This window comes from Calypte anna, chromosome 18, assembly GCF_003957555.1.
Source record: "Calypte anna isolate BGI_N300 chromosome 18, bCalAnn1_v1.p, whole genome shotgun sequence".
Lineage (NCBI taxonomy): Eukaryota > Metazoa > Chordata > Aves > Apodiformes > Trochilidae > Calypte > Calypte anna.
In genome coordinates, this window is record NC_044263.1 from 3,242,162 (window position 1) to 3,268,054 (window position 25,893).

At 41.4% G+C, this 25,893-nt stretch overlaps 2 protein-coding genes across 3 annotated transcripts in view; both read right to left on the minus strand.

Moving 5' to 3' along the window:
• Nucleotides 1-8,354, minus strand: part of HELZ (helicase with zinc finger) — an 83,517-nt gene extending 75,163 nt beyond the window's left edge. Inside the window, exon 1 of one of the 2 annotated variants that reach the window (XM_008494530.2) lies at nt 8,298-8,354. The gene's annotated coding sequence lies outside the window, so the exon portion shown is untranslated. The remainder of the gene's footprint in view (nt 1-8,297) is intronic. The other variant, XM_030461889.1, reaches the window with a different exon arrangement.
• A 6,256-nt stretch (nt 8,355-14,610) lies between these two features.
• PSMD12 (proteasome 26S subunit, non-ATPase 12) lies at nt 14,611-23,974 on the minus strand. The gene is made up of 11 exons (XM_030461897.1): nt 23,808-23,974; nt 21,532-21,591; nt 21,042-21,170; nt 19,108-19,215; nt 18,065-18,169; nt 17,463-17,612; nt 17,167-17,301; nt 16,495-16,607; nt 15,966-16,140; nt 15,382-15,459; nt 14,611-15,060 (listed from the first exon to the last, which is right to left on the minus strand). The coding sequence occupies exons 1-11, from the start codon at nt 23,913-23,915 to the stop codon at nt 14,851-14,853; spliced, it is 1,371 nt and encodes a 456-aa protein (XP_030317757.1). The 5' UTR covers nt 23,916-23,974; the 3' UTR covers nt 14,611-14,850.
• Between the last annotated feature and the right edge of the window lie 1,919 nt (nt 23,975-25,893).

Below are 25,893 nucleotides of genomic sequence, written 5' to 3' on the forward strand. Positions count from 1 at the left end.
CTATTTAAACCCAGTTGCTGCTTCCTCCATGCTGAATGAAGGTAGAGCTGGAAGGAAAGGGAAGTGGGGATTGGGAGTACAGGGGAGGAATTTTCTGTGATTTTGGTTTTGTCCAAAATCCTACCAGGGAGGAATGCAGAAGCCCCAGCCTTCAAATCATACAGAAATCTCATTTAGCCCAGGCTGAAATAAATTCACTGCAGGGATGATCTTATCCATTTGTACTAAATGCTAATTTGACCAAGGTTGAGCAGATTTTCACAGGGTTGGTAACAAGTACATCCTTGGCAGAAACATCCTACTATAACATACTTCAGCCTTTTACAAAGCAGAACTACAGCACATTAGATGGGGGTTTTTTTATTTTATTTTATTGTGAACATAAGAATTTTTTTTGCCAAATTTCTAGAAAAGACTGAAACACCTTGGCAGAACCCTTCACCCCCTCCACGGCATCCAAAAAGTTAGCCTGGGATAGACACCTACCATGGGAAATTTCAACCTAAATAATTAAAATCTGGCAAGTAATAACCAAGTATGTCATAGTAAGCAGCAGGTAACATAATAATAGGTGGTGCTTCTGCCCCACCTAAAGTTCTTTTGGCTCCATCATAGAAAACTCCACATAAACAATCTTTCATAATAAGCAGTTAACAGCAGCAGTCTGTATTCCATATATATCTATATGTTCTGACAGTTTCTGAGAGCAGAGTTTCTCACCCTTATCCAAGATGAGGGCATTTTAATTGAAATATTGTCCCATGGTTACCATTCTATCCCCATAACAACATCACCAATTATTTACTTTAAAAAATGCATTAGAAAAGTAATTTAATCTTTGCTTCTCGTAATGAAATTTGCCAGAGAAAAACAAAGGGAAAAATCAGCACTGCATGACCAGCACCAACCTAAGTCTCAAACTCAAACACACTTTGCAGAAGAATACAATATCCATACTCTAAAAGCTGGTTTAAACATCATACTCCACAACTTTTACTGCTTGTGGCAGAAGCTTTCTTTTAAACACCTGAATAACAGGACGTGGCCTTGCTCCTGAATGTCTCAGTACATTTCACAATTTAATGTTTAGTAATAAATTTGACCCCAAAAAAGTGAACACCATTAATCCTGAGGACTTACAGTCATGCAATTATCAATTTTTTTTTTCTCCACTGAGTCACAAGACATTGCCAGAAGTCCTTCTTGAGAACTGCCTGCTACATGATCTATAGGTACATCTGCCTGCATGTGACTCAACATCTGTCACCTCATTTTCAAATTGCCAAGCAAATGCAAAAGGCAGAGAAGACTCCCAAGCATCAATGTGACACAAAACACATACCAGGATATTTACAAATGTATTTCTGAGGTTGGAGTGTCACACAGTGTGCCACGATGCTCACTGAATTTCCCTCTCTTACAACACTCCTCAGAGAGCACTTCTCCACAGCTCATTTGCCAAAGTTCACCAGTTTACTCAGTTCTGGAGACAAAACCAAAGAGTTCCTAACTTTCAGTCTTGTGCTTCATTTTGCAGCTTCTTCTAATGCAGCTGTATCTGGATTTCAGCAATAAAAGTATTTCTAAACTAGGAAATTCTTTTTCCTAGTAAATCTGTTCCCTTTTAGAAAGCCCCATGCAAACTCCAAAACTGAAGGGTTTAATTCATGTTTTCTCTCCTTACCAGGAACATCATAAGTGCTGCTGAACCAGGGTTTTCTCAAATGTCAACCTCTCCTTTCAAACAAGAACTTTCCCCACCCTTGGCAGGGCCCAGGATTGCAAAGCAGTGCATGGCTACGACAGGGGGACACAGCTTTGATCACCAGTGCAAGGTGCTACAGTTTTGGATGAAAAAAGATTTTTTAAAAGCCTCAAGTTTATTTTCTGAGATGCAAAATAGGAATCTTTCTTACAATCCATTTAAGAGGCAAAAGAATGTAAAAATCTTCATGCAGAATACCAGTTACTTTGCACAGTTACAAACTGCAGATAGAAATAATCCAGAAAGTTGTGATACAGAACAGGAAAATTTTCTTTCAATACACCCCAGTCCTCATTGCAGCATTATAATGAACTTAAATTTATGATGGTAGTGAATAACACCCTGCTTGACTTTTCTGTTAGGCATTTATACAGTGCTTAGCACAAAAAGGTCCTACCATAACAGATTTAATAACACAATCATGCCACCCACAGATACTCCAAACACATCTTTCCCCAAACCATACCTATTATGTAACTGTGTGTGATATTTTTGTGTGCTGTTTTGAAAGTTCAAAGCAGTAACTATCCTCCACCACTAAAACCTGCTATCTTGATTGTAAATAACCTTTGAAATTCATTTTTACATGACTGTGCTTCAAATGGTTTGGTATAATATAGCTAAGCCTGATTTGGGAGAATATTTTAATGATATTAACCCTTCTGCATCTGGGTAACACTTTTAGAACATCCCTGATTCCTCTCTTCAAACACAGAAACAGCAGACTACCAACAGGTTCCATTTTTAGACCAGTGTAGAGAACAGAATACAGATTCCCAAATTCTTCCCACAGACCAAACCCTATGGGCAACACTGTAACTTGTATCCAAAACACCACAAGCTTCCCAAAGACATTCACCCTCCTGAAATGAGCATTAGAGACTCAGTCACATATCATAAACCCCACTCAAACAGCCACCAGCAAGAATCAGTAACCATCATGCTGTGGTTAGTGGTATAATTCTCACAAAATTTTGGAAGAAAAGCAGTGTCTAGACAAACAAATATAAAGAAACCTGCAGGCAAGATCAGTCACTTCAAATGACCAACGTCCTGTGCCATTCCAGCCCTGGGAATCTCTTCAGATATGGCCAGAGCAGAGTTACCTCAAACCCATTAGCACAAACAAAAGCATCACTTCAAGAAAATACCCCCAGCACTCAGCTACCACACTGAGATTTGGGAGGATGCTGGAAAATGTTCCCCTTAGCAACCTTAGACAGTGAGGAAGGCCAAAAAACTAATACTGGCTCCCAAGATGGCAGAGGAGCAGATGCAAGGCAGCAGCCATGGCTGGTTCCCAGGATTTGGTGATCCCAGCTGCCTGATGGGGAATTTAGTTGAGAGTAGGAAAGAAACATTACTGGGGAACAGAAACACACTGCCTGTCCCTGTCCTGTCCCCAACTGTCCCAGGATAAAATGAAATTTTCACTTCAAATTAGATAGATTATCTTTGTGAGTAGTATCTTAGTAGTATCTTACAGAGTATGTTAGTGAGAAGTACATGAGAATTATTTTATATGCTGCCAAACCCACTGTGCTTTTCATTTGTTGTATTCTCCATTTATTATGTCCACAAAGATCTGCTACTTTCTTGGTCTGCTGAACCACTAAATATTTTCCAGCAAATTAAACACTGGTGCCACATTGCTAACAGTCAAGAGTCTCAGGAAGAGCTCTTGTGTGTTACATACTCCTCCTTTGCCACAGGGTCTTAAGGGCTCTGAAAGAACTTCTAAGCATATTTAAGCAGTCTAATTTCAGTGTTTTGATGAAAACAGTATTTTTTTTCTATATAACTATGAAAAAAGTCCCACGAACTATGAAATTCAGAGGCTGAAAGATCATTTCCAAATAACACTCTACCCTAACTACCATCAAACCAGCTCAGGTCAAGCTACACTGCTCCCACTTCTACCCTCTCACCTGTTTTTACCCTTCCTGCCACTCCAACATCCAAAATTTCACACCTAACATAATCCCACCATTCCTTTTCTTCCAGTGTGTAGTCATGACAGCCCTGAGAATCATTAATTAGCCTTCCTACTGCTTCAAGAGGAAAGATCATGAAATGTATTTCCCCAGACCACAGATAAGCCAAAGATTAAAAATATCCAACCTCAGTCACATCATTCTTCATCCAAGTGGCACTTCCTGAGAGTAACAGAAACAAATGGCACAACAGTTAACAGTAACATCTCCAAAACATCTCTAAACATAAAATCCCTTACAAAAACTGCCTACCAGCTCAGCAGAATTACATTTAAGAAGAAGGAAAAAGCCTGAAACCATGATTTCTTATCTGGTTTTCTTGTCATAGGCCTGCAATTCCATATTCTGGTGGCCTCTGAGAAAAGGGTAAATAACCAGTGCATTTCTATTAAATTCATGAGAATTAATTAGCATGTAAAATTGCAGAGAAATATTTGGATATTACATTACAGCCACATTAAGTGTCTTTTAATTTCCAGTAGCAGTGCAATGAAAAACAGAAAAACAAATTCTCACCCACGGGTAATCACAATCTCCCTTTTTTAAATTCCTAAGCAGTTCTTTTCCTACAGTAATATTCACTTTTCTGTGTTCCTCATACACGAGTGATTGCTTCTGGTTGAAGTCTCACATTGTAAACATTTGTGTGAAGAGAACACGAAAGCTCAGTAAGCAAGACTGGTTTTGAATACAGAACTTGAGATACATATCAATACCACCATAATAAAATCACCAGAAGCCAGCCTGTTTCTATAGAGCAGCCTGATCTAGCACACTTCTAATTTCTAATTGCATTATCTGTGAAGTTTAGTTATTTTCTTCCTCCCTCCCCCAAAATAAACGTTAGGAGGAAACAAGCATTTACTTTCCCAGTCAAAATCTCCAAAAGACCAAGCATGCTTTTGGGGTTTTTATTCCATACTGATGTTGTGTGTCTCTTTTTCACTATTCTCTCTTTTATTGCTGAAAAAAAAGAATTACAATACACAGAAGTCTACCAAAGGGAGTAAGAAATCTAACATCAAAAGTACTGTGCCTTTAAATATGTCACTGATACACATAAACACAAGTGTTGGCTACTGCCAAAGGCCACGGAAGAAATAGCAAGACAAACAAGAACAAAAAAAGGAAGATCTTGTTTGTTCTAATAATCTAACCCTTAATACTTCCAGTGAAAGGGAAAAAATCCATATCCCATGTAGTGATACTGGGATCTTGCCTCAGGACCTCAACAAAAGTGAGAAATGACAATCAACAGTGATAGGTGAGCAAGAGGGAAGCTCAGGAACAACAAAATTTGCTGGTTTCAGTTCAGGAACACAAAATTTGCTCTTTTCTGCCTGTCATAGGCCTTGCATAAGGAGGAAAGGCCAGGGATCTGCTTCCAGGAGGAAGCCTGTAAAACCCTAGGAAACCTGCAAGGATGGGGACTGCTGTTAACAGCATTCTTGGCCTCCCCAAGGCAGGGGGAATGGCAGCTGCCCAGCTACTCCATCCCTAAGGCAAAGCAGACTGACTTTCCCCAGTTATTCAGGGTGCAAAACACACTTCTATTTTAGATTTCACTCCTGCTACCAGACCTATCCGGGTACCACTGACCTCAGGACAGAATGTCAGTGAGGTGAAAGAGGCAAGGGTTTGCAACTAATAATCTGAATTGCTCCAGCCATAGCTTCTGCCATTACTTTAATGAAAACACCTAGAATCAAGTATAGTAGTAAGTGTAAGATGGTACTAAAGGCAAAAACCCACACTGAAAGTCAGGAAAAATACCTATAATTGCAAAGGTGATTTTAGTAACAAAAATAATTGCCAACAATGGAGAAAATATTTCATCAGACTGCTAAATTAACAGAGTTGAAAAACATTAGTAATAATATTGCCCAGCTCTTACATAGCCTCTTTCATCCATGGGCGTCAAGACTCCTTACAAGTTGGTGAGACTCACTATTCCCATTTCCAAGTCCTTCAAAAGGAAGCATAAACAAGTGAAGTGATTTGCATCAGGCTGTTGAGATCTCTCAAACACTAGGCCTGTATCCTACCCACTTGGAAATATTATCTCTTCAAACCTTCTAGGCACTGCTACTTATCATTTTCAAGACAGGAATTTCCAAACAAACCTTTGAGTAGAAGCTCTCTCCAAACTCCAGCATTTCTCCTGCAACCCAATCTGCTAATACAGATCCCAAAGCCCACGAGTAACTTCTCTGAAATCACTGGAATTTCAGAAATGGAAAGGATCCACTGTGACAGATCAAGAAGAAGAACTGGGACAAATTACAGATTAAGGTGCTGCTTCCACATATCTGCCTTTAATTTTTAGTCTGCTAGGGAAGAGAGAAAAACAACCTAACCAGAAGACAAACCCACACACACCCCCTCAAAAAAAAAAATGGCAAACCAGCTATTACAAACTTTCAAGTCCTAAAGCAATAGCTTTAAGAGGACTTTTTCCTACAAAAGTTCATCTGGCTCACTTAAAAAGGCACAGGGTCTGTACTAAATAGAGGGGGAATATACACTCTGTGTGTTTCATAGAGACACAAAAGAATTCAGAGGTGAGGAGTGATAATAGAAATGTGATTTCAGCTCAGAAAAAATAAAAAGTCATTTCTGCTTTCATGACAAAATACAAAGAGAACTCAATTTTATCAGTAAGAACACAGTAAATGTTCTTCCACTTACCAGTAAGAAAAACTGTTCTGCTAATTAAAGTTCAACTAAAAAAAAAAAAAAAAGAGCTTAACTCAGCTTTCACCACTCACAATTTCTGAGCTGTAAAAGCTCAGCCTACCAAGGTCTGATTCATCTGAGAGCAAATCCTTGGGTTTGCATCTCAAGAAGGAGGGAACATGGTGGTCACTTGGGCCCCCTCTCATCTGAATTTCAACTGCAAATCCAAAATCAGCTCCTCACTACAGAGGATGAGCAAGCTGCCCAGCATCCCCAGCTGATCCAAATCAAACAAGCTTTGCCATTTAAAAAAACCAAAACAAAACACAAAGTTTTCATTCATAGTCTGCTATGACTCAAAGCTACTGAAACAACTGAATTTAAAACACATTATTTTAAAACTTCCCTGTTCTACCAACCCCACTTGGAAAATAATGCAAACTTGCCAAGCATCCCTTCATTTAATTTTGGGTTTTTTTTTCACTTTTTACAGAGGAATGTCTTTTCTAATATTAAGGGAAGAGGACAATAATTTATTCTTTGTCCTGTTTTAATTAGATTATTAAGGACAACACTAGAAGACCCCAACAATCCAAACCATCCCAATTACATCAGCCTTGATGCACTCAATCTCTCAATGGGGTTTGTAATTTTTAGGACATTTTTGTCTCTTACAACTGAGTTCTTTTTTCTTCACTGAAAAGTGAAATATTCTGTGTTATTTTAGAACTCCATCTCAGGCTTGCTGTACCTCTGATAATGCAAAAATCCTATTATCTTATTACCTCTTACTCATTTTGTCATTAATTGGAAAGCAACCTTGCAACTGTTTGCCTGCAGTTATTTCTTAATTTCCATCAATGATCTGTTTAATCACGTTACCTTGATCAAACAACAGCAGCCTGACTAACAATGCAATGAAGCCAAATAACTTCACTCATTTGGAAATTTATAAAAGGACATAACCCACACCAGGAATGGTAACTTATATTTTGGGGATTTGCCTTAAATATCTATATTTTTAGAGAGAGAGAGAGAGAGAGAGTCTAAGTTGGGAGTCGTGCAATACAAACTTGTCTATTTTCTGTTTCACAAGAGTTGCATGGTATGAAGGGATCCTCAAGATCTGTGTTAGAACTCCCCACTTCCAGCCACTTGGCCCTGACAAAGCCTCCCAAAGAAAACAAAAATAAAACCTTATCTGCCAACCCTCCATTGCTCCGAGGGTTAATTTTACAACAGCTGTTAAATTCTTCCAATTTATTTTTCCATCCTTCAACGAGCCCAACCTAAACAGTTGTTTTTTTTTCATTTTTTTTTTTTTTTTAAACTTCTATTTTATGATTGTTATTTCCTGGCTGTCCCTAGCCCTTCCCTCCCCCGCCCCGCCCGGTACTAAACCCAAAGCTCCCTCCCTCCCACCCCTCCGCATCCCCCCCACCGCCCTCCCTGACGGAGGCACCCCCGGAGAAACCGGGAGAAACCGGGGTTGTGCAAGAAGGCATCTCCGACTCTCCGGGCTGGCCCCTACGCCTTCCCCAGCTTCTCCAGCTTCAGGGCCGCTCCGTTCCCTTCCCTCCTGCGGCTTCGGTTCCCGGGAAGATCGCGGCAGCCCCCGGGGCTCCGGTCGAGCCCGCCCGTAAACAGCCCCCGAGCGGCTGCCGCTGCAGGCCCCTCCGCAGACACAGGGCCCTCTCCAGCCGGCACCGCTCAGCCTCCGGCCCGGCCGCCAACCCCCCGAGAGGCCTTTGGATCGGCTGCGGGGTACCGAGGATCCTCCGAGGTTTTCCCGGAGCCTTTTTTCAAAGGGGCCCGACCGCCCTGGGTCCCGGCGGGGGGCGAATGGGGAAGTCCTGACTTACCTGTCATTACTTTCTACGCCATCTTGGATCCACTTGTCAACGTCCCCACAAAGCATTGTGGGAAAGCCCTCCCCCGCCCTCCTCACGGCCCGGCCCGGCGGGGGAAGGCGGAGGCAGCGGCGGACGGGACGGGGCCCGAGCTTGGACCGGGACGAACCGGGACCGGGACCACCGCGGAGGGAAACGAGGAGCACCAGAACCTCCATCCCGCAGCTCTCCCCTCACATCTCTGCCTGAAGGTGCCCGGCAGGACCTTTGGGTTTTGGTTGTGTTTTTTTTTTTTTTCTTTTTTTTTTTTCTTTTTTTTTTCCCTGTTTTGTTTTTTTAACTCTTTTTTGGTTTATTTTGTTTTCCCGCCCCCACCCCTTTTCCTGAGAACCGTGTCCCTGCCTCCCCACACCCGTAGCCCCAGGGGTGCTGGCGGAGCGCAGCGCTGCGCGCCCCGCGGAGCTCCCGCGGTCAGGCAGGGGCTGAGGTGCGCAGAGGCGGTGAACAGCGACACAAAAGCCCACCTGCGCTTAAACCCCCTGCTTCTCGCCCTTATTCTCCTCCTGTGGGGTTATTTACTTAAAATTAATTTAAAATTAAAAAAAAAAAAAAAAGTTCTTGCCCTGCCCGAAAGTCGCAGAACGCGGGTGCGGAGGCTACGCCACCAGGTGCTGGAACAGCTCCCGCTCCGCATCGTTTTTTAACAAAATTAAAACCCATCGGGTTTTGCTGGAGGAGCGTTGGTACCGCGCGTCCGGCCGCGCACGGATCCCCAAGAAGTGCTCTGCGTAAGAGTTTTACTTTCAGGAGGAATGTTCCCTCTTCAGCCCCTCGGCAGTCGGTGCCCAATACCTGCGCTGCTGCGCAAATCGGAGTTTTGAAGGCGTTGTGGGTGTGGGTGCCCATGGGTGCCCCGAGGCCACTGTGTGTCAGGGCAAAGTGGACAAGAAATTGGGTGAAAGCAGCTTGCTTCAGGATCTTGATAATTAAGTTTATCAACAAAAGAGAATTGCAGTGTTTTAAAAAAAAAAAAAATAAATTCCATCTCCTTTAATTAAACTAATTATAAGATCCAAATCATTTTAGTATTGGATTTTCCTAAATACATTTATATTCAAATTTACATTTAACGCCTCCTAACTCTTTGAAGAATAACCACCAGCCAAGCCTCTGATGCATTGCCACTGCAAGAAGATACTTGTGCCCAAGAATATTTTCAATATTCATCAGTAATGCATTTGTAAGAGGGAGCTCCTTGCAAAAAAAAATAAAGAAAAAATGTAAATGCAGAAGGAAATACGTTTAAAGAAATCCTTTGCATTTGCAGCCTCAGATCAGGCCACTTTTAAATGCAATTTATAAATGCAACTTTATAAATGCAGTTGGGAGGATGGGTTAACTATTTCAGTGCCCTGCCAGAGGCTGTATCAGAGGGGAGTTTGGTCCCAGCCTCAATCAAAGAGATGTCATTTCTGGAGGACTGAAACACTCCCAGGCAGCCTGTCCCAGGACATCTCTCCTGGTCCCCAGCTCCTGCCTCCGACACCCAAAGGTAGGACTTTGAAGTGCTTTCCACAGGTACTGTGCAAGGAAAGGGATTGTTATGGTGAACCTGATAAACATGGAGTCATGTTTAGGATCTATCTTTTTGTCTTATTCAGTGCAGGTTGTTGATGTGAAATTCATCCTTTTATTTTGGAGGCTGGTTGTGTTTTGTTCCTAGGGAGTTTTTGTGTTACTGATAAAGTTTTCTGTTAAAAAAAAAAGGCAAATTTTTAAACAAATGGTATTAAAAAAAAAAAACAACCAGTGGAAAACAGATTAACTTTTATATGTGTGTGTAAATCTAAAAATATGTGTACATTCTCTGAAGTTCAGTTTGGGGTGAGACAGGAATTTGCTGGGTTTATATTTCACTTAAGCTGTCATTAACTTTTAAGTCTGTTTGTTCTGACAGCATTTCTTTATTTCGTGCTAGGGAAAAAAAAAATTGTGTGACTAGTGGCTGAGTTGTACAAGGAGGGATTTGTTCAGTGACAGACACCATTTCCATTGCTATCTGTCCCTGTTCCTTAGAAGTTCCTAGATTAAAAGTTCTGAAAGGCTGTAAAAAGATGGCAACTCAGTGCTGCAGAAACAGCCCAGGAAGGAGGTGGGGAAAGCCTGTGGCAGGAGGGGAATCCCAGCCCTGTGTATAGAGCACAATATGGAGACTGTGCCCTTACACTCACTGCTTTTTATGATCTTGTTACTGAAATTAAACCTCTTAGCCCCCATATGATGTAGGTTTTACTGTAGTTTGTAGACTGGTTAATTGTATTGTAGAAACCCTAAGTGGACATGCCAGAGGCTACAGAGGGAGCCAACAGCTCCAAGATGGGGTTGGCTGCCAAGCACTGTTTTGTTCAAGCACTGCCACTGAGCCTGCAGGATTGGAATAACTCTGTTTTTTTTCTATGCAGTGCCCCCTTCCAAGCTCTTTCATGTTTCTTTTACCCAGATAGAAAGGAGGAATGTTGGTCCAAACCTCATTTAGGGTCCAAGCACTCATTAACCTTGGAAATTCTGTTCAAAGTACAAATCATATAGCAGCTGGCCTAAGAGATGAGATCTCAAAGCCAAAGGGCTTTTGATGTAACTAAACTTTAGTTTCAGAGCCACTTCTAACAGCCACAGAAGGCTGAGTGTGCCACTAGCACTCAGTTAAACACTACATGGGAAGTAGGAGACTTCTTGTGGCCTTTATGGGCATGTTTCAATACAGCATTAAGGGATAATTTAAGAAAATAAGCTTATAATATTAGCTGCTACTGTGGGAGGGACTCCTTGAGATGTGTCTTTGTCCCTCTGACATGTATTACCTCAGTGGAAGCTGCAATTTTGGCTTCCAAACTCTGTAATCAAACACATCATTCACAATCTCCAGGCTGAGTCAACAAGCCAGGTCTTCACTCAGCATGGATGGGTGCAGAACAACCTCATGTGCTGACTCCTGGCTTGTATTTCCAAAATTTGTCCAGACTTCAGAAGTTCCTGAAATCCCCATGTGCTCACTAAGGGGACTTCCTGACAAGAGGAGAAGCTGACAGAGGCTGAGGGTTGGGGGGTTTAGCACTGCCCAAGAAGACCCAGGCAGAGCTGGTCCCAGGGAGTCTGAGAGCAGAAGAAAAGCAAGAGTTGCAAACCTAAGAAATGCCAAAGGCACAATGGGGAGGTATCAGATAGGAACAAAGCCAATGAATCTCTGCTCAGCATCATGAGGCTTGACAGGTCTTAGATCCTCAAAAACCCCACAGTGCTATTTCTAGAGACTCATTAGAATGCTAAGATTGACACGAAACAAAATAAAAAACCTCCAAAGAATGCATCAACATCAAATTCAATTCTACTTTTGCTTTTTTTTTTTATTTAGATTTCAAAATCTTGAGATCTTAAAATTGCCATATAGATAGCCCAGCCTGGGACTGTAACTGCAAAGAAAACACTAAGAAACACATCCAGTCCCCCTGCTCTCATGGCAGGATTCAGTAAACCACCACTGTTCACAGAACATCTCCCTATCCTGTGAAGCTAGGAGCCATGCCCAGGTCCTTGGAGAATCCAGGCTCTTTGCCAAAAACCAAGAGTATGAAAACCTGGAGCTGAGATCTGAGCAGAGCTCTGATAGGTGTGGCACAGGTTCTGGAAGAGTTGGGATCTCAAGAAACCTTCACTTGCTTCAGGGCTAATGGAGAGCTGGTAGCCAAATACATTGTCCTGGCTCACCCATCACAGCTAGAGCTTGGTTTTTACATTTTCAAAACAAAAGTATTTTAATGATTTCAAGTTCACATTGCTGCTTTTTTTTTTCCCCTTTCTCCTCAGACTTGTGCTTTCAGAGGAAATCCAGAAAATCTATTTCTATGCTATAAGTTCACTGCTGTTTCTGGGAAATGGCATTTCTTGACTTACAGTACAGAAAATGGGATTTTCAATCAGTTCCACTCATTATGTCTAACTTCAGAATACAAGAAAAAAACATTACAATTAACATTTAAAAGTAATAAACACTATTAATTATTTTAATAATTCAATACATTCAGGGCCCAGCTTCCTCCCTGACCTTGCAGCCTCACATCCCAGCAGGCATCTTGAGTAGTTTTCACCTCTGAGAAACTTACCAACAGGAGGCCTTTCCCAACAGACTTTCCAGAATGATTGCAGTAGTAGAAGCAATGTTTTTACTGTCTTAGCACACTGGACCTTTCTATATTTTTCAGCTCCCTCAGAAGCAGCAATCATGGGAAACTAAGAGAAGTGAAGTGGTTTACCCTCTGCCACAAACAAGTCAGTGGTAGACTGGAGGTTAGATAGCAACAGTAATTCTTGGACTTACTAAACAATATAGCAAACTGTTTCTAGGCAGCCATTAATATCTGATTCCTAGGCTGAAGAGTAGCAAGTTTTGGTTTTCCAGCATGAAAATTCCCCAGGAATCTTTCCACAGTCCTCTAATGAACAGAGGATCTCGACTTTTAATCTTTACTCTATTATCCAAGGAAAATATTCCTTCAGTTTGGACTCACTAAACACATACAACTTCTAGAGTGAGTAATATTCAAACTAATTCTTACTCATTTTTCCTTTGATCCACAAAATCAGGGATGGCAATAAGTGGATGTTGAGGGTTTGCTGAGGGTATGTTGAGGAGATGGGAACTACGAAGTTCAGATTAATGTGATGATTTGATCCCACACTGTCAAGATCAAAAACCATCTTAAGAAGCCAGCATACTTTCACGTTGATCTCTAAATTGCTCTCAGGGAAGTTGTATCCGACATAAATCTGCATTCTTGAGGTGAACTAGCACCAAAAGTTTACAGTTTGTCTTTTCTCCTAGAATCCTGGATGTGGCAACCTTTTCCAGAAAGACTCAAGGTCCCCTCCTTTCATTTTCATTAATAGTTGTCTGCCAACAAAACAAAACAGAAAATCTCCAGGCTACATGAATACATTCTTTGCCACTCACTTGGGCTTATGCCATGCAGCCTAATAATTCCACAATTTTGTTTTTCAAGTCCTCTTTTAATTTAGTGAGGTGGGAGGTTTATGATGAACAGGGAGAGGCAAGTTCCCTCTTCCCTGATGACCCCACTGTTCTCTTTTCTGACACCTCTTGCCTCAGTTTTCAGCAGATGGAATTTTGCTGCTGACAAGGTCAAAGCAGAAGTTACTTTGTTCATTATCCCAGCAGCAGCCAGCTTTGCTTATTCTACTCAGGCTAGCTTTGCAAAGACCAAGTACATGCCATTCTCAGACATGGCTCTGCCAAGATTTTACACAATTTGTACAATTGGATTATAATACAATTTAGGAAGTTCGATGGGAAGCATTATATGCATTCTAAGCAGTCTGCTTCTCTTTCTCCCTTCCCTCATGGGATAGTTCTGTTGTTTTTCTGTTGCTTAAATGCAGTGTGCTTGATAAAGCCTCCCAAATCACATTCCTAACTTTCCCCTAATCTGTGTCCAAAGTCTACATTTCAAATGCAAATCACTACTTCCAGGCTTCCATCTTCTCCTGTCCCTTCACAGACTCCCCTCACTCAACATCCCCAGCTAAAGTTTCCTGACTTGCTGTGTATTCATATGATAATTACCTGTGCTAAGAGTGTTCCTTTGAATGAAGTTCAGTGTGCTTTTAAAGAGACAGGATTTATATACAGCTCAGGACATTATTTACAATCATAGTCTCTACCTAATTAATTAATAATAGTTATGGCTAGCATTAAAAATCATTAGAAACCAAAGAATATTCAATACAAGTTTCATTGAATCTTTTTATACTATTTGTGTTAGAATGGGACATGGGGAAAAGTCTACAGCCTCCCTCCATTACAAGTAAGTTAAAACAAGTAATAGAGGACATTATCTCATCTGAATAGAACACATTCAATTATGGGAAGCAGCAGCTTTGAAGCACTATCTTAGCTAACTGCATAGCTGCTACTGGAGTAGTTACAAACTGTAACTACAAGACAGTGAAAATTAGTGACTTGTACCAAGCAGGCAAGATTCAGGTAGATTCTCAATTCAGAATTAATGAATAAAAGTCTATGTGTGCTCCCAAATAGCAAGAAATAGCATTATTCTTAAGCATGAACATCCAGAATTTGGTCAAACAGTATTATGTTACCTCAGTGCATGCTACTGTAACACCCTAGGATTTTATTATTTACAGTATATCCTCTCAACCACAGCCTCAAAAAGTCCTGCAATGAAATAATCACAGAATGATGTGTTAGACAGATCAAGGTACATCCATGAAAAGAAAAAAACCACAAGACTACTGTTATACCAGGCAATACAGTTTTATTATGTTCATTCACCAATTGTAGCAAAAACATTTACCAACTGAATGAATAATAAGGGAACTTAATTGTCAACAGGAATTTCAGTATTATGTTCTAAATTTTAGACCAGGAAGGCTTGAGAGGAAGAAAAGAAACCATATACACACTGCAATAGTAGTCTCTATTATGAAGATGTAATGCTTTCCTTAAAAGCACTGAGATTATTGAGGCACCTTACTGCAGGTTATGTATCATCTCCTCTTTGGCAATGAGATGTGTGGTTTTGTTAACCAGGGCCATTAGGGAGTTGAGTTTGTGAGACCAGTCATTGAGAATATTGTTTGGGTCCTTAGGCCTCTGGAAATTGATAATTCCTGCCAGCCTGTCTACTTTAGCAAAGATGGTCTTGTTAACTACTAGGTTAGACAGGAACTCCTCTGATTCCTGCAAAGACAAATGGCACCAAGTCAAGAAAATTAGGGGTTTAGAAAACAGCATTTTTAGCCACAAAACATCAGAATCCTTCCCAAGCAGCATTAATCCATAGGGAGCAAGGTTTTATTTACACTTAGCAGCAATACTGTACTTAAAAAAAAACCCACACAGTACTTTAATATTACTCATGTTTGCTCTGCAAGGTACTAGCACAATCTATGCAAAAACTCAACTATTACTCTGCTAAATATTTACATTTTTGCCACAAACACATGCACACATGTACTTCCACACCCTTTATGAAAGAGGGATAAGCAAAGCAACACTTACATCCACAGACAAATCCAGGAGCTGTGCCATTCTCTTCATTGTAATTCGGGTATAATATTTAGCCATTATTCTAATATTCTGGAATAAAAGTGTTCAGAGGGTTATGTGTAAAATAGAATTGAAGCAGGATGCAAAAATAGAAAAGTCAAAAGTAGTGCTGTACAGCAGTCCAGCTTAAGGTACATGAGTGAGCTGTCAACCAACAGTTCTTTTGTTTGTAAAAGGTGTAAAAGTCTCTACATGAAAAATGATGAAGTAGTGAAACCAACCAATTGTGAATTTAACACAGAGCAAGACTTCCACACTTCTGTTCTATTGAAATGTGGATGCTAAATCTCAACTTGAGTGCAATATGCTCTTTTTTTTCTTTAACTGTCAACTGTGCCAAATACCTATCTATAATAAGGATATACAAGCAAATAAAGTGTCAAAAATAAACCACAATGGAAAAGGCAACTGATGTGCTGCTTTACTACCTGCTTTTTGTTTCTTTGTTTTCTTGGTAACTAAAATATGGCAAGCTAAAAGCATTTTGTGTTGAGGCATCAAATACACAACTAAAGCTTAAAGACAGCCATACTTACATGTTCCACAACTCTATTCTTTAAATCTTTCCATCTCTTTTCACCTTCCTCTGTGCAGCCAAAAACATCTGTTGCAGGACTGTCAAGGGATCCTTCTCTCAATTCTTTCCCATATTCTTCAACTAGTGCAGTCCATCTCATCAGTTCCATGGTAGTGAAGAGTTTCAGGAGGTCTCTAAATGGTTCAGTAAAGTTGATTTACACTTCTGAATTAATAAGGCTCATTTCAGACTTCAACAGAATGTTTTCATTTTATGACCATTCATATTCATTGCTCTTCATGAATATATTCAGTAATTCTTCATGCTATCAGGAGCAGCTCAAGTCAGGGTGGATTTTTAATAAAAGTCTTTCTCTTACAAACATATTTCTTTTCAACTTGCACAATTGTGAACATTTTGCAGTATTTTTCATAGAGTATTAAACTGTGAGATGCTTACAGCAGATGCAGCATAAACAGATTTCACTTGCAGAGCTAGTTTGAAAGAGCCTTTTTTAACTATGAATTGTTCAGCAAAAGGATACTTACTTATACTTTGGGATTTCTTCTAGCTTTTTGTCACTACTAATTCTGTGCACCAAATCAGATTGTTCATTGTCGTAAGGTGAAAGAATAACATAAAGAACAACACTCTTCAGGGCCTGTTCAAGAGGAAAGTGCCTGTTGAAATGTGGATTTTTCTCCATAACTGAACAGAGAACACTTCTCACAGAGCATTGAATTTAACATACAAAAGGCTTAAACCCAGCACATCAAGAAGTTAAGGTGAAACTGATGACATCTTGCATAAAAGAACCATCACAGATAAACATTTAAATTGATTCACATTAGCTAAACTTCTAGTGCTTAAATAAAAGAAAAAAACCTCTTTTCAAGGACACTTGTACTGCATGCACAAACAGTATCATTTAGACCACAGTTGCACAGCTGTTTATCATTTCTGCACTTGCACAAAAGACATTCTCAAGATTTCAAAGACAACATAATGAAGATGTTAGGTGTAAATATTCATCTGACATCAACTTACTGTACCTGTTTTCAACTAACCAATTTGTTAATTAAAAAAATAACAGATTTGTTAAAAAAAAATTAAGAATGAGAGACCTCTGAGCTATTAAATCTGCTGTACATTGACCTGGTAATGAAAGGAGTATTTGCCACATAAAAACATAGACATTTTATATCTAATGTTGCTTTTACCTGCTGCCACTTCTCACTTTCAGCCTGGATACAAGGAGTATCATAAATGGCCCTATAGTGCTTACAGATGGAGAGATAGGAGCCTTCATGTTGGTCCAGCTGAATCATTAGGTTATAGTATTTCAACTTTAGTTTCTGAAATGGTATCAAAAAGCAAAATTAATCCAGCTCTGTGAATCAGGCAAGTTAAATCCAACTGGATACCAGAAAACAGATTCAAATATACCTGAAGAGAGGAGCATCATATTATAACTGGCATGGGAGTGGGGGGGAAGAGCAATTTGCCAATGACTTACTTCTGTGTTTTCTTCTTGAAAAAATTTTGTATTAATTTTTTTGCTGATAATTTGAGTCCGAATGTAGTCTTTTACAGCTAGACAGAGTCTCATCTGCTCCAAGATAAATTCTACACGTTCTTTCTTTTCCATTGAACCATAGGTTTCCACCTAAAATGAAAATGTAACTATTTAAAACTGTCAAAATCAAACCCAGAGAAGTCTTAACTGTGCAAGATTGTCAGGGGGGAAAAAAACAATAGAAAAGAGCAAGTTAAAATGGAGAAAAGGTTATTCCATTTCAAATTACAGCCCCCTTACAAGGGAAGAATCCACTAAGACCAAACCCAATGCACTAACTAGAGACTTGTAATCTGTTTTCCAGATAATAAATAAATAATTTATATATTTATAAATATTTATAAATAAATTTATTTTCCAAATAGAAGTATTCCCATCCTTAACTTAACCATGAGACTAAAACAAGCAGTTTAAACTGAGTTACACTTTCACTAACAACAATTAATCTGCTTCCATGCATTTCTGCAGATGTTACTGATTAAATTTCCAAATAATAATCTAAGAGCAGAAAGAACTGTTGAGCTACAGGGTGTGTGTGTTACCTGCAGCTCCTGCAGAATAGAAGCAGCCTCCTTCACTTCCCCATTCTGTTCTTTTATTGTTGCAAGTGTCTTGGTCAGGCGAGCACGTTCAATTTCCACATAAATCTGAAACCAGAAGTTTATAAACATTGGAATCTTCTCACCAGGAGGGCAAACCCTAAGATACACAACCCCACTAAAATACTTGATGTTTTCATGTAACCAGTTATTTCCTTGTGTATCCACTACTATGCTGATATTACCCCCAAGATACACAGAGAAAACAGGAGGGAGAGTTGCCACCCCAAATTGATCTACAAAATAATGTTTACATTTGTCTTACTATTCTTTAAGCAAACATAAAACAATGTGCACTGTGAATGAAGTTGTAGATATTCATCACCTAAAATACACTGAAACAGGTACAAAGCTGGGACTGTAATGGTTCCACCATTGCACCACCATTTGCTTTATTTCACTCACTCCTACCCAGCAATAAATCAACAATTTATTACTAACAATTGAGACTACCTTGGAACAGGCAAAAGCTGTAACCTAAATACAAATATACCTCCATCCAGGATTGTTTATTAAAGCAAAGGGAATATTATGTAAATAATTAACTTGTTGTAATGCTTTAAGATCAGCTTCTGGTTGTTCTAACTGTATATAACATCTTGCTAAGTGCAGGAGAAATTAAATTAAACCTGCCCATTTCTCTAGCTAACTCACATACATAACATTGTAAGAAGTGAAAAATAAATGGCATTTTAGAAATCTGAAATGTAATATCAATTATATTAATAATATTATTTATCTTAATAATACATTCTAATACCTACAACATAGAGATACAACCACTGGTGCAGCAAACTATTTCAATATGACACCTGGGAAATATTTCTATTCTTTTGCAGTCTTTTTGGCTTCTCAGGTTGATTTAAACACTATTTTTGCTCTTATTTGAACAAGATAAAAAACTTATGTAAAGAAGCTATGCTTTTAAAGAAGGTGAACACTTTTATTCTACCTTTTAGGCATTCAGTCTTAAAACAAAATCTTACTTTTCCTTCTGTAACCATACGCAACGTGTCGATTAAACGCAGTTTGACTGGTAAGTCTGGGATGTCTTCAACATAAGTGCAGCACTGCTGGACCATTTTAGCCACTGCCTGGTATAGTTAGAGGAAAAAAAGAAAACCATACTGTGTTTTTAGATTTCATAAATTCATTCATACAGCACTCAGAGGTAAGTACTGGGTTTATATCAAACTAAGGTGGCTCAACAAACAACACGCAGGACACCGAAGGCCTTTGGGTCATTAAAAGGTGTCAAATGATGCTGGGAAGTGATGGCAGGAGTCAGATGGAATGCAATGCTCCTTTCTCATTCCTTTTTTCTCAGTTTTTCCAATGATACTGCAAATAATTCATCCCACATGGTTCTCATAGAATCATAGAATGGGCTGGGTTGGAAGGGACCTCAGAGATCATCGAGTCCAACCCTTGATCCACTCCCGCTGCAGTTCCCAGCCCATGGCACTGAGTGCCACATCCAGGCTCTTTTTAAGTATCTCCAGACACGGAGAATCCACTACTTCCCTGGGCAGCCCATTCCAGTGTTTGATCACCCTCTCCAGAAAGAAATTCTTTCTAATCTCCAACCTAAACCTCCCCTGGCACAACTTGAGACCCTGCCCTCTTGTCTTGTCTTGGACGTGATGGCAGGAGTCAGATGGAATGCAATGCTTCTCTTTCATTCCTTTTTTCTCAGTTTTTCCAATGATACTGAAAATAATTCATCCCACATGGTTCTCATAGAATCATAGAATAGAAGGATTCCATAGAATCATTGGAAGGGACCTCAGAGATCATCAAGTCCAACCCTTGAACCACCGTTGCAGTTCCCAGCCCATGGCACTCAGTGCCACATCCAGGCTCTTTGGAAATATCTCCAGACACGGAGAATCCACTACTTCCCTGGGCAGCCCATTCCAATGCCTGATCACCCTCTCCAGAAAGAAATTCTTTCTCATCTCCAACCTAAACCTCCCCCTGAACCTCTCCTGCCCAATCCCCACCACTCCCACATGGGGTGACAGAGCTCAGCCCTGCATGGCTGCAGGGAAGGCACCTCTAGGACATGCACAAACCCTTCCATTTAGGACACCTGTAGATTTTCCAGGAACTTTTCCAGGAATGCTGATTATTCTGACTTTTTTCCATCTCTGTATATCCCCAAACAGGCACTAACAAGGTCCCACCCCTCAGTGGGAAGCACAGGTGTGGAATATTTTCTGGTAACAACACTGAGCTGTACAGTTATTATTAAAATACCTACTTCTGACAAAACCAGAATGCAACTTCTAGAAAATTCCTCAAGAAAACTCAGCTGAAATGGTCCAAACCTTCAGCCACAGTTTGTGTGAGTTAAAGAACTAAACTGCACCCTACTTTTATACAAATTCCTAACATTTCTGCACATTTAGAAGTAGATAATCTTGTTCTTTCTAAACCAATGATGCCATTAAAATTACCAGCTGCCAAGTTCTACTAAACAAACTGCAATAAACTCTCTACCTTCTTAAACACAAGAGGTTTCAGCTATCCCCATAGTCAATTTTTCTCCCCCTTTTCTCCAGAGTATGAGTGGGGTAAACATCCACCCCACCTGAGCACAATAAACTGCAATAATTCTTTTTAATGTACACCTCATGAACATGAAAAATTGTATAAAGATGTATGAAGTGCCACCTGAAAGCACTGGTATGCACCAAAGCAGAAAAATCAGAGGGTTTTTGGCCAAGAATGGCAACTTGGACCACAGGGAGCTCAGGCACAAGGTGAAGAGAGATTCCAGACAACAGTTTCCTAATTGGCTTTCATGATGTCTACCCAAAACTGTCAACAGAAGCTAATTACAGGTGCTACAGACTCAAGAAAAGTCCCTACACACAATCAGATCCATAACACAGCAACAATCAAGTGTTCAATTCACCTGTTTTAACTGACTTCTTCTCTTTGATAGAAGAATAATATTTTCATTAAGAGCATCCCAGTCTTTAGCTTCATAACACATTTTCACTATAGCAACCAATATCCTGGATGTGGAGACCATATCAGATGCCTGGAAGAAACAAACAGGAGATCAGTGAGGGGGAAAACAACCTCCAGGCCTCTCACTTCCACTTCTTTTATACCAAAAAGTTACTGTATCGAGTCCCCCTTGATGTTGACCTTCTTTTTTAAAGAAAAAACAAGAAAAGAGAAAGATTTCTATCAAAAAGTTACTGAATGGAGCCCCCTGATGTTGATTTTTAAAGAAAAAACAACAAAAGACAAAGACTTGTATCAAAAAGTTACTGAATTGAGCCCCCTTGATGTTGATTTTCTTTTTTAAGGAAAAAACAACAAAAAAGAAAGACTTGTAAGGCAGTGGGACAAGGAGGGCTCCAGGAGAAGCCAAGCAGAAACACTGCAGCACTCACCGTTCGTGTTTGTTTCTCCAGGGAGAGAAGATTTTCAATTACTTCTTGCAATCTTCCTTCCTAATGTGACAGGCAAAGAGTTCCCAACGTGAGTGAAGAACACAGTTCAGTTTCAGAGCAGCTCTAATTCTCATGCAAGTAAAAACCACAGCTTGTACCCCCATTTTTAATCACTTTATTTATTATTTTTTTTTAAAAAGGAACACACAAAGCACTAACTTTTAATATATGGTTCCACACACAGACAGAACTGGAAAGGTACCACTTCATTTTTACCCAACACACACTGTATGTTGTCTGTTTACAAGAAACCCAGCAAGGTTCAGACAGGTTTGGTAAGCTCACAGTCACTGAGCTAGGTGGCAGACTGATTTATTTCCTCACCAAAATGCTTTGAGTGAGAAAAGATATGCAATTAGATAGCTTGCCCCCCCAAAAATGGTTTACTTTCATCCATATTCATCACTCTTAATTGCAGTGTATTACAGGAAGGATACAGTACATGCTTTACAGGCTGAGCAAGGAATTATACTGGTCCTGATTTGGGGATTTTGAAAATTATATTTGGCTTGTTAAGAGGAATTAAAGATACCCCAATGGACTTGGAGCCCTAAATTGTAATTCCTACCAAGTACTGTGCAAAAAAAAAATTAATATGGGAGAATTTAATACAAAAAGGAGGAATCACACAGAATCACAGAATCCTAGGGGTTGGAAGGGACCTCGAAAGATCATCTAGTCCAACCCCCCCTGCCAGAGCAGGGCCACCTAGAGCACTTCACATAGGAACATGTCCAGGTGGGTTTTGAATGTCTCCAGTGAAGGAGACTCCACGACCCCCCTGGGCAGCCTGTTCCAGGGCTCTGTCACCCTTACAGGAAAAAAAGTTTTTCGAATATTCAACTTGAACCTCCTGTGCTCCAATTTACACCCATTACCCCTTGTCCTATCACTGGTCACCACTGAGAAGAGCCTAACTCCATCTCCCTGACACTCACCCCTTACATATTTGAAAACATTGATGAGGTCACCCCTCAGTCTCCTTTTCTCCAAACTAAAGAGACCCAGCTCCCTCAGCCTTTCCTCATAAGGGAGATGTTCCACTCCCTTCATCATCTTAGTAGCTCTGCGCTGGACTCTTTCAAGCACTTCCCTGTCCTTCTTGAACTGAGGGGCCCAGAACTGGACACAATACTCCAGGTGCAGCCTCACCAATGCAGAATAGAGGGGGAGGAGAACCTCTCTTGACCTACTAACCACACCCTTTCTAATGCACCCCAGGATGCCATTTCTCAAATGTACCTATCCTGCTGAAATCTTTTAAACTATTTGACCAGGATGTGCTCTTACTGCTGCAAAATTTACATGCTCTGCAGCAATGAAACCTGGTCATGCTGCCTGCACCTAAGCAGAGCTGTGTCTGTGGGATAAAACACATCCTCAGCCTCCCTGCAAAGCAGTCTTAACATCGTGCAAGATGCAATTTATTTATCTTAAGGCTCCTGCTCTCAGCATTCTGCCACATGGTCCCACAAGTTCTCATGAGACACATGGATGGAGCTGAGCATTTGCTGCAGAATCTAATAAAGAATATGATGGTCAAGATTTGCAGATGAAGAATCAAGATGCCATCCTGCTGGGACAGAACAAAACAGCAAATCCAACTTCTCTTGCTCTGCAGGAATACCTACACCACTGAGCAGGTCTATAAAGGAATCCTTAGGATGGAGCATGTGCATGTTTCCCTCTACAAGCCCATCATTTCGGGGTTGTTGATGGCTGGGTACACACACCCCTTTGCCCAGCAGATGCCAGGCACCCCTCAGGCAGACTCTGCCCCTTCCATCCCTGCCTTTTGCCACCCAAACCCAACCCAGCTGCAAGGCTGCAAAGCGCTGCCTGTCCCACCCGAACCAGAGGCAATCCCAGCACTGGCACACGAGTGTCCTGGGATGAACAAGCACCTCCGCGTCTGCCCAGCCCAGCTACCCCGTGGGAAGTGGCAGCAGGGCCGAACCAGGATGGTTCTGGTGGCACCGGGCCCTCCCGGCTGCACCCCGACACCTCCCCTCCCGCACAGCCCTGACGAGGGAACCCTCGAGCACTCCCTGCTTCTTCCCCAGCACGGAAACCCCGGCTCCTCCAGCAGCCGATGCGGTTCCCAGAGGCGGCCGCCCCTCTCTCCTCCTCCCGTTCCCGTTCCCCATCCGCGGCCTAGCGCGCCCCGCGCCATGACTCAGCCCATCCGCACCGCCGGGCTCTCCCTCCGCCCTCACCTGCGCCAGCCGCTCGCACTCGGGCAGCCGCTGGTCCACGGTCGCGCTGTAATCCACCTCCATTTTGACGATGCGGCCATCGGCCCGTTCCGCGCCGCCCTCCGCCATCTCCCCGCTCCGCTCCGCGTCCCCCCCGCCAACACGCACCGGAAGCGCCCGACCGCTGCGCGCAGGCGCGCCCAGCACAGCCCCCGAGAGGACCCAGCGCAGGGCAGGCGCTGCCCGGACACCCCCGGACCCTTGAGGGCCCCGGGGCGGGGTCAGCGCTGAGGGGAGCGGCGGGTCCGGTCCCGCCCTGCGCGGAGCGTTCGGTCCCGGGATGGGGAACCCGCATCCCCCGCACCCCCCGCATCCCCCGGCACCCAGGGAAGGGGGGGAGCCCTTGTGTGACGCTGTGACTGCCCCAGAAAGCCTCCTCCCTGTGATGAGAACACGGGTGTAGGGCCCGGTTGCCTCAGTCAGGGTTTGTGGGTGAGGAGCTTGAGGGTCTCGTAGGGTGAGGGAGATGCAAAGGGGGGGGGGGGGGGTTCAGGTGATTTCCCCGCTTTCTGAGGTAACCATGGGATGCTCAGGCGGCAGGAAGCGTGGTGTGGCCTCAGCAGGCAGCAGATGGTGGTTGCCATGGACCATTGAGTCACTTCATGATCCTGCCCTGCTGCAGAGGGGGCAAGAAGGTAGGAGACAGCGTTTTGTTAAAGCACAAGGATCTGGGAGAGCCTTGCACCATCAGTGTGCTTGGTAAGTTGTGAGGTGTTGGTGCAATGCTTGTGGCTGTGGGCTGCCATCATCTCCCGTCCCAAGAGGGAATTTCCAACCCTCACTAGAGAAATTCAGAGGAACTTGGAACTTGCTCGTGGCTGCCAGCAAACAACTCAGGAATAAATAATGATCAGTGAATGCCCCGTGTCTTTGGATGGGATTGAAGACACCAGGAAAAAAGTTACCACGAAATTACCATTTGTGTTGGACTAAAGCTATAGTCCATATGTTAATGTGGAAGGGGTAGTTGAGGTAACTCTAAAGCTATAGTCCATATGTTAATGTGGCAAGGGGTAGTTGAGGTAACTCTAAAGCTATAGTCCATATATTAATGTGGCAAGGGGTAGTTGAGGTAACTGTTTAAAATCTTCTGTTTACAGAATTAAGATTGAGTTATTACATCTGGTACCCTGGTGGAAATTCATAATAATTCGATTAAGTGAACTCAGAGCTATAATACTGTATTTTGCAACTGTGTCTGATTGTGCTTTCCAACTAGCACAACACAGATCATGGACTTCGAGTCACTTTCTGTGTGTGAACTCAAACCTGATTTTTAAAATCAATTAACAGAATTTATCCCTTATCATCAATCATTTTTACTAATTGACCTGAGTATTAAAAATACACAAATGTAACACAGAGAACAAATGAGTTCTTCTTTCCTAACTCTCCATTTACACATTTCTACAGAGCTTTGAATCCTTGTTTTAGGGTGTAAAATCTCATCCTTTCAGCTTGTTGGAATATGGGTGTAATTTTCCATCCAATGAATAGGGAGTGACTTCCCTTCAGGGAAGTCGAGCCAGATACTAAGTTGCAAATAACTAAAGTAGATGTAATAAATAATAAAATAAAATCTATTAAATATATTAAAAATATAAATATAAAATATTTAATATAAATTAAATTTAATATAATTCAATAGAAATAATTTAATATAAATAGAAAAAATTTAATGTAAAAATTAAAATATAATAAATAATAAATAATAAAAGTAGATGTTTTCAGGTTCTATTTGGAGGCAGTCTCACAGGTATTGCCTTGTTTTATCTATTTTGCAGAGAAGTTTCAGGAACACACCCTGCCAGCTGTAGTTGGGATGTCTCTAAATGCTTGTTGGCAGATTTAAGATGGAAGTCTCGTTCCTACCTCACCTGAAAACCCAGATTTGAAGCAGAGCTCCCAGATTTTCTGATGCTTTGTGAGGTGCCTGCACGTCAAGGGGAAAGGCAGGGTGAGTGAAATATTGTGCCATTATTGCAGTGGAGGGAAAAAGTGCTGCTGTTAGCTCCAGGAGATGGCACTGTGTCCTCTCTGGGCTAGA

Excerpts from the sequence above, each read along its gene's own strand:
- PSMD12 (XM_030461897.1), bottom strand. The coding sequence starts at position 23,915 with ATGGCGGAGGGCGGCGCGGAACGGGCCGATGGCCGCATCGTCAAAATG. Across the intron at positions 19,216-21,041 it reads GAAGAAGTCAGTTAAAACAG|GCAGTGGCTAAAATGGTCCA; the intron begins GTGAATTGAACA and ends TAACTATACCAG. Across the intron at positions 15,061-15,381 it reads TCCTGGATTTGTCTGTGGAT|GAATCAGAGGAGTTCCTGTC; the intron begins GTAAGTGTTGCT and ends TTGTCTTTGCAG.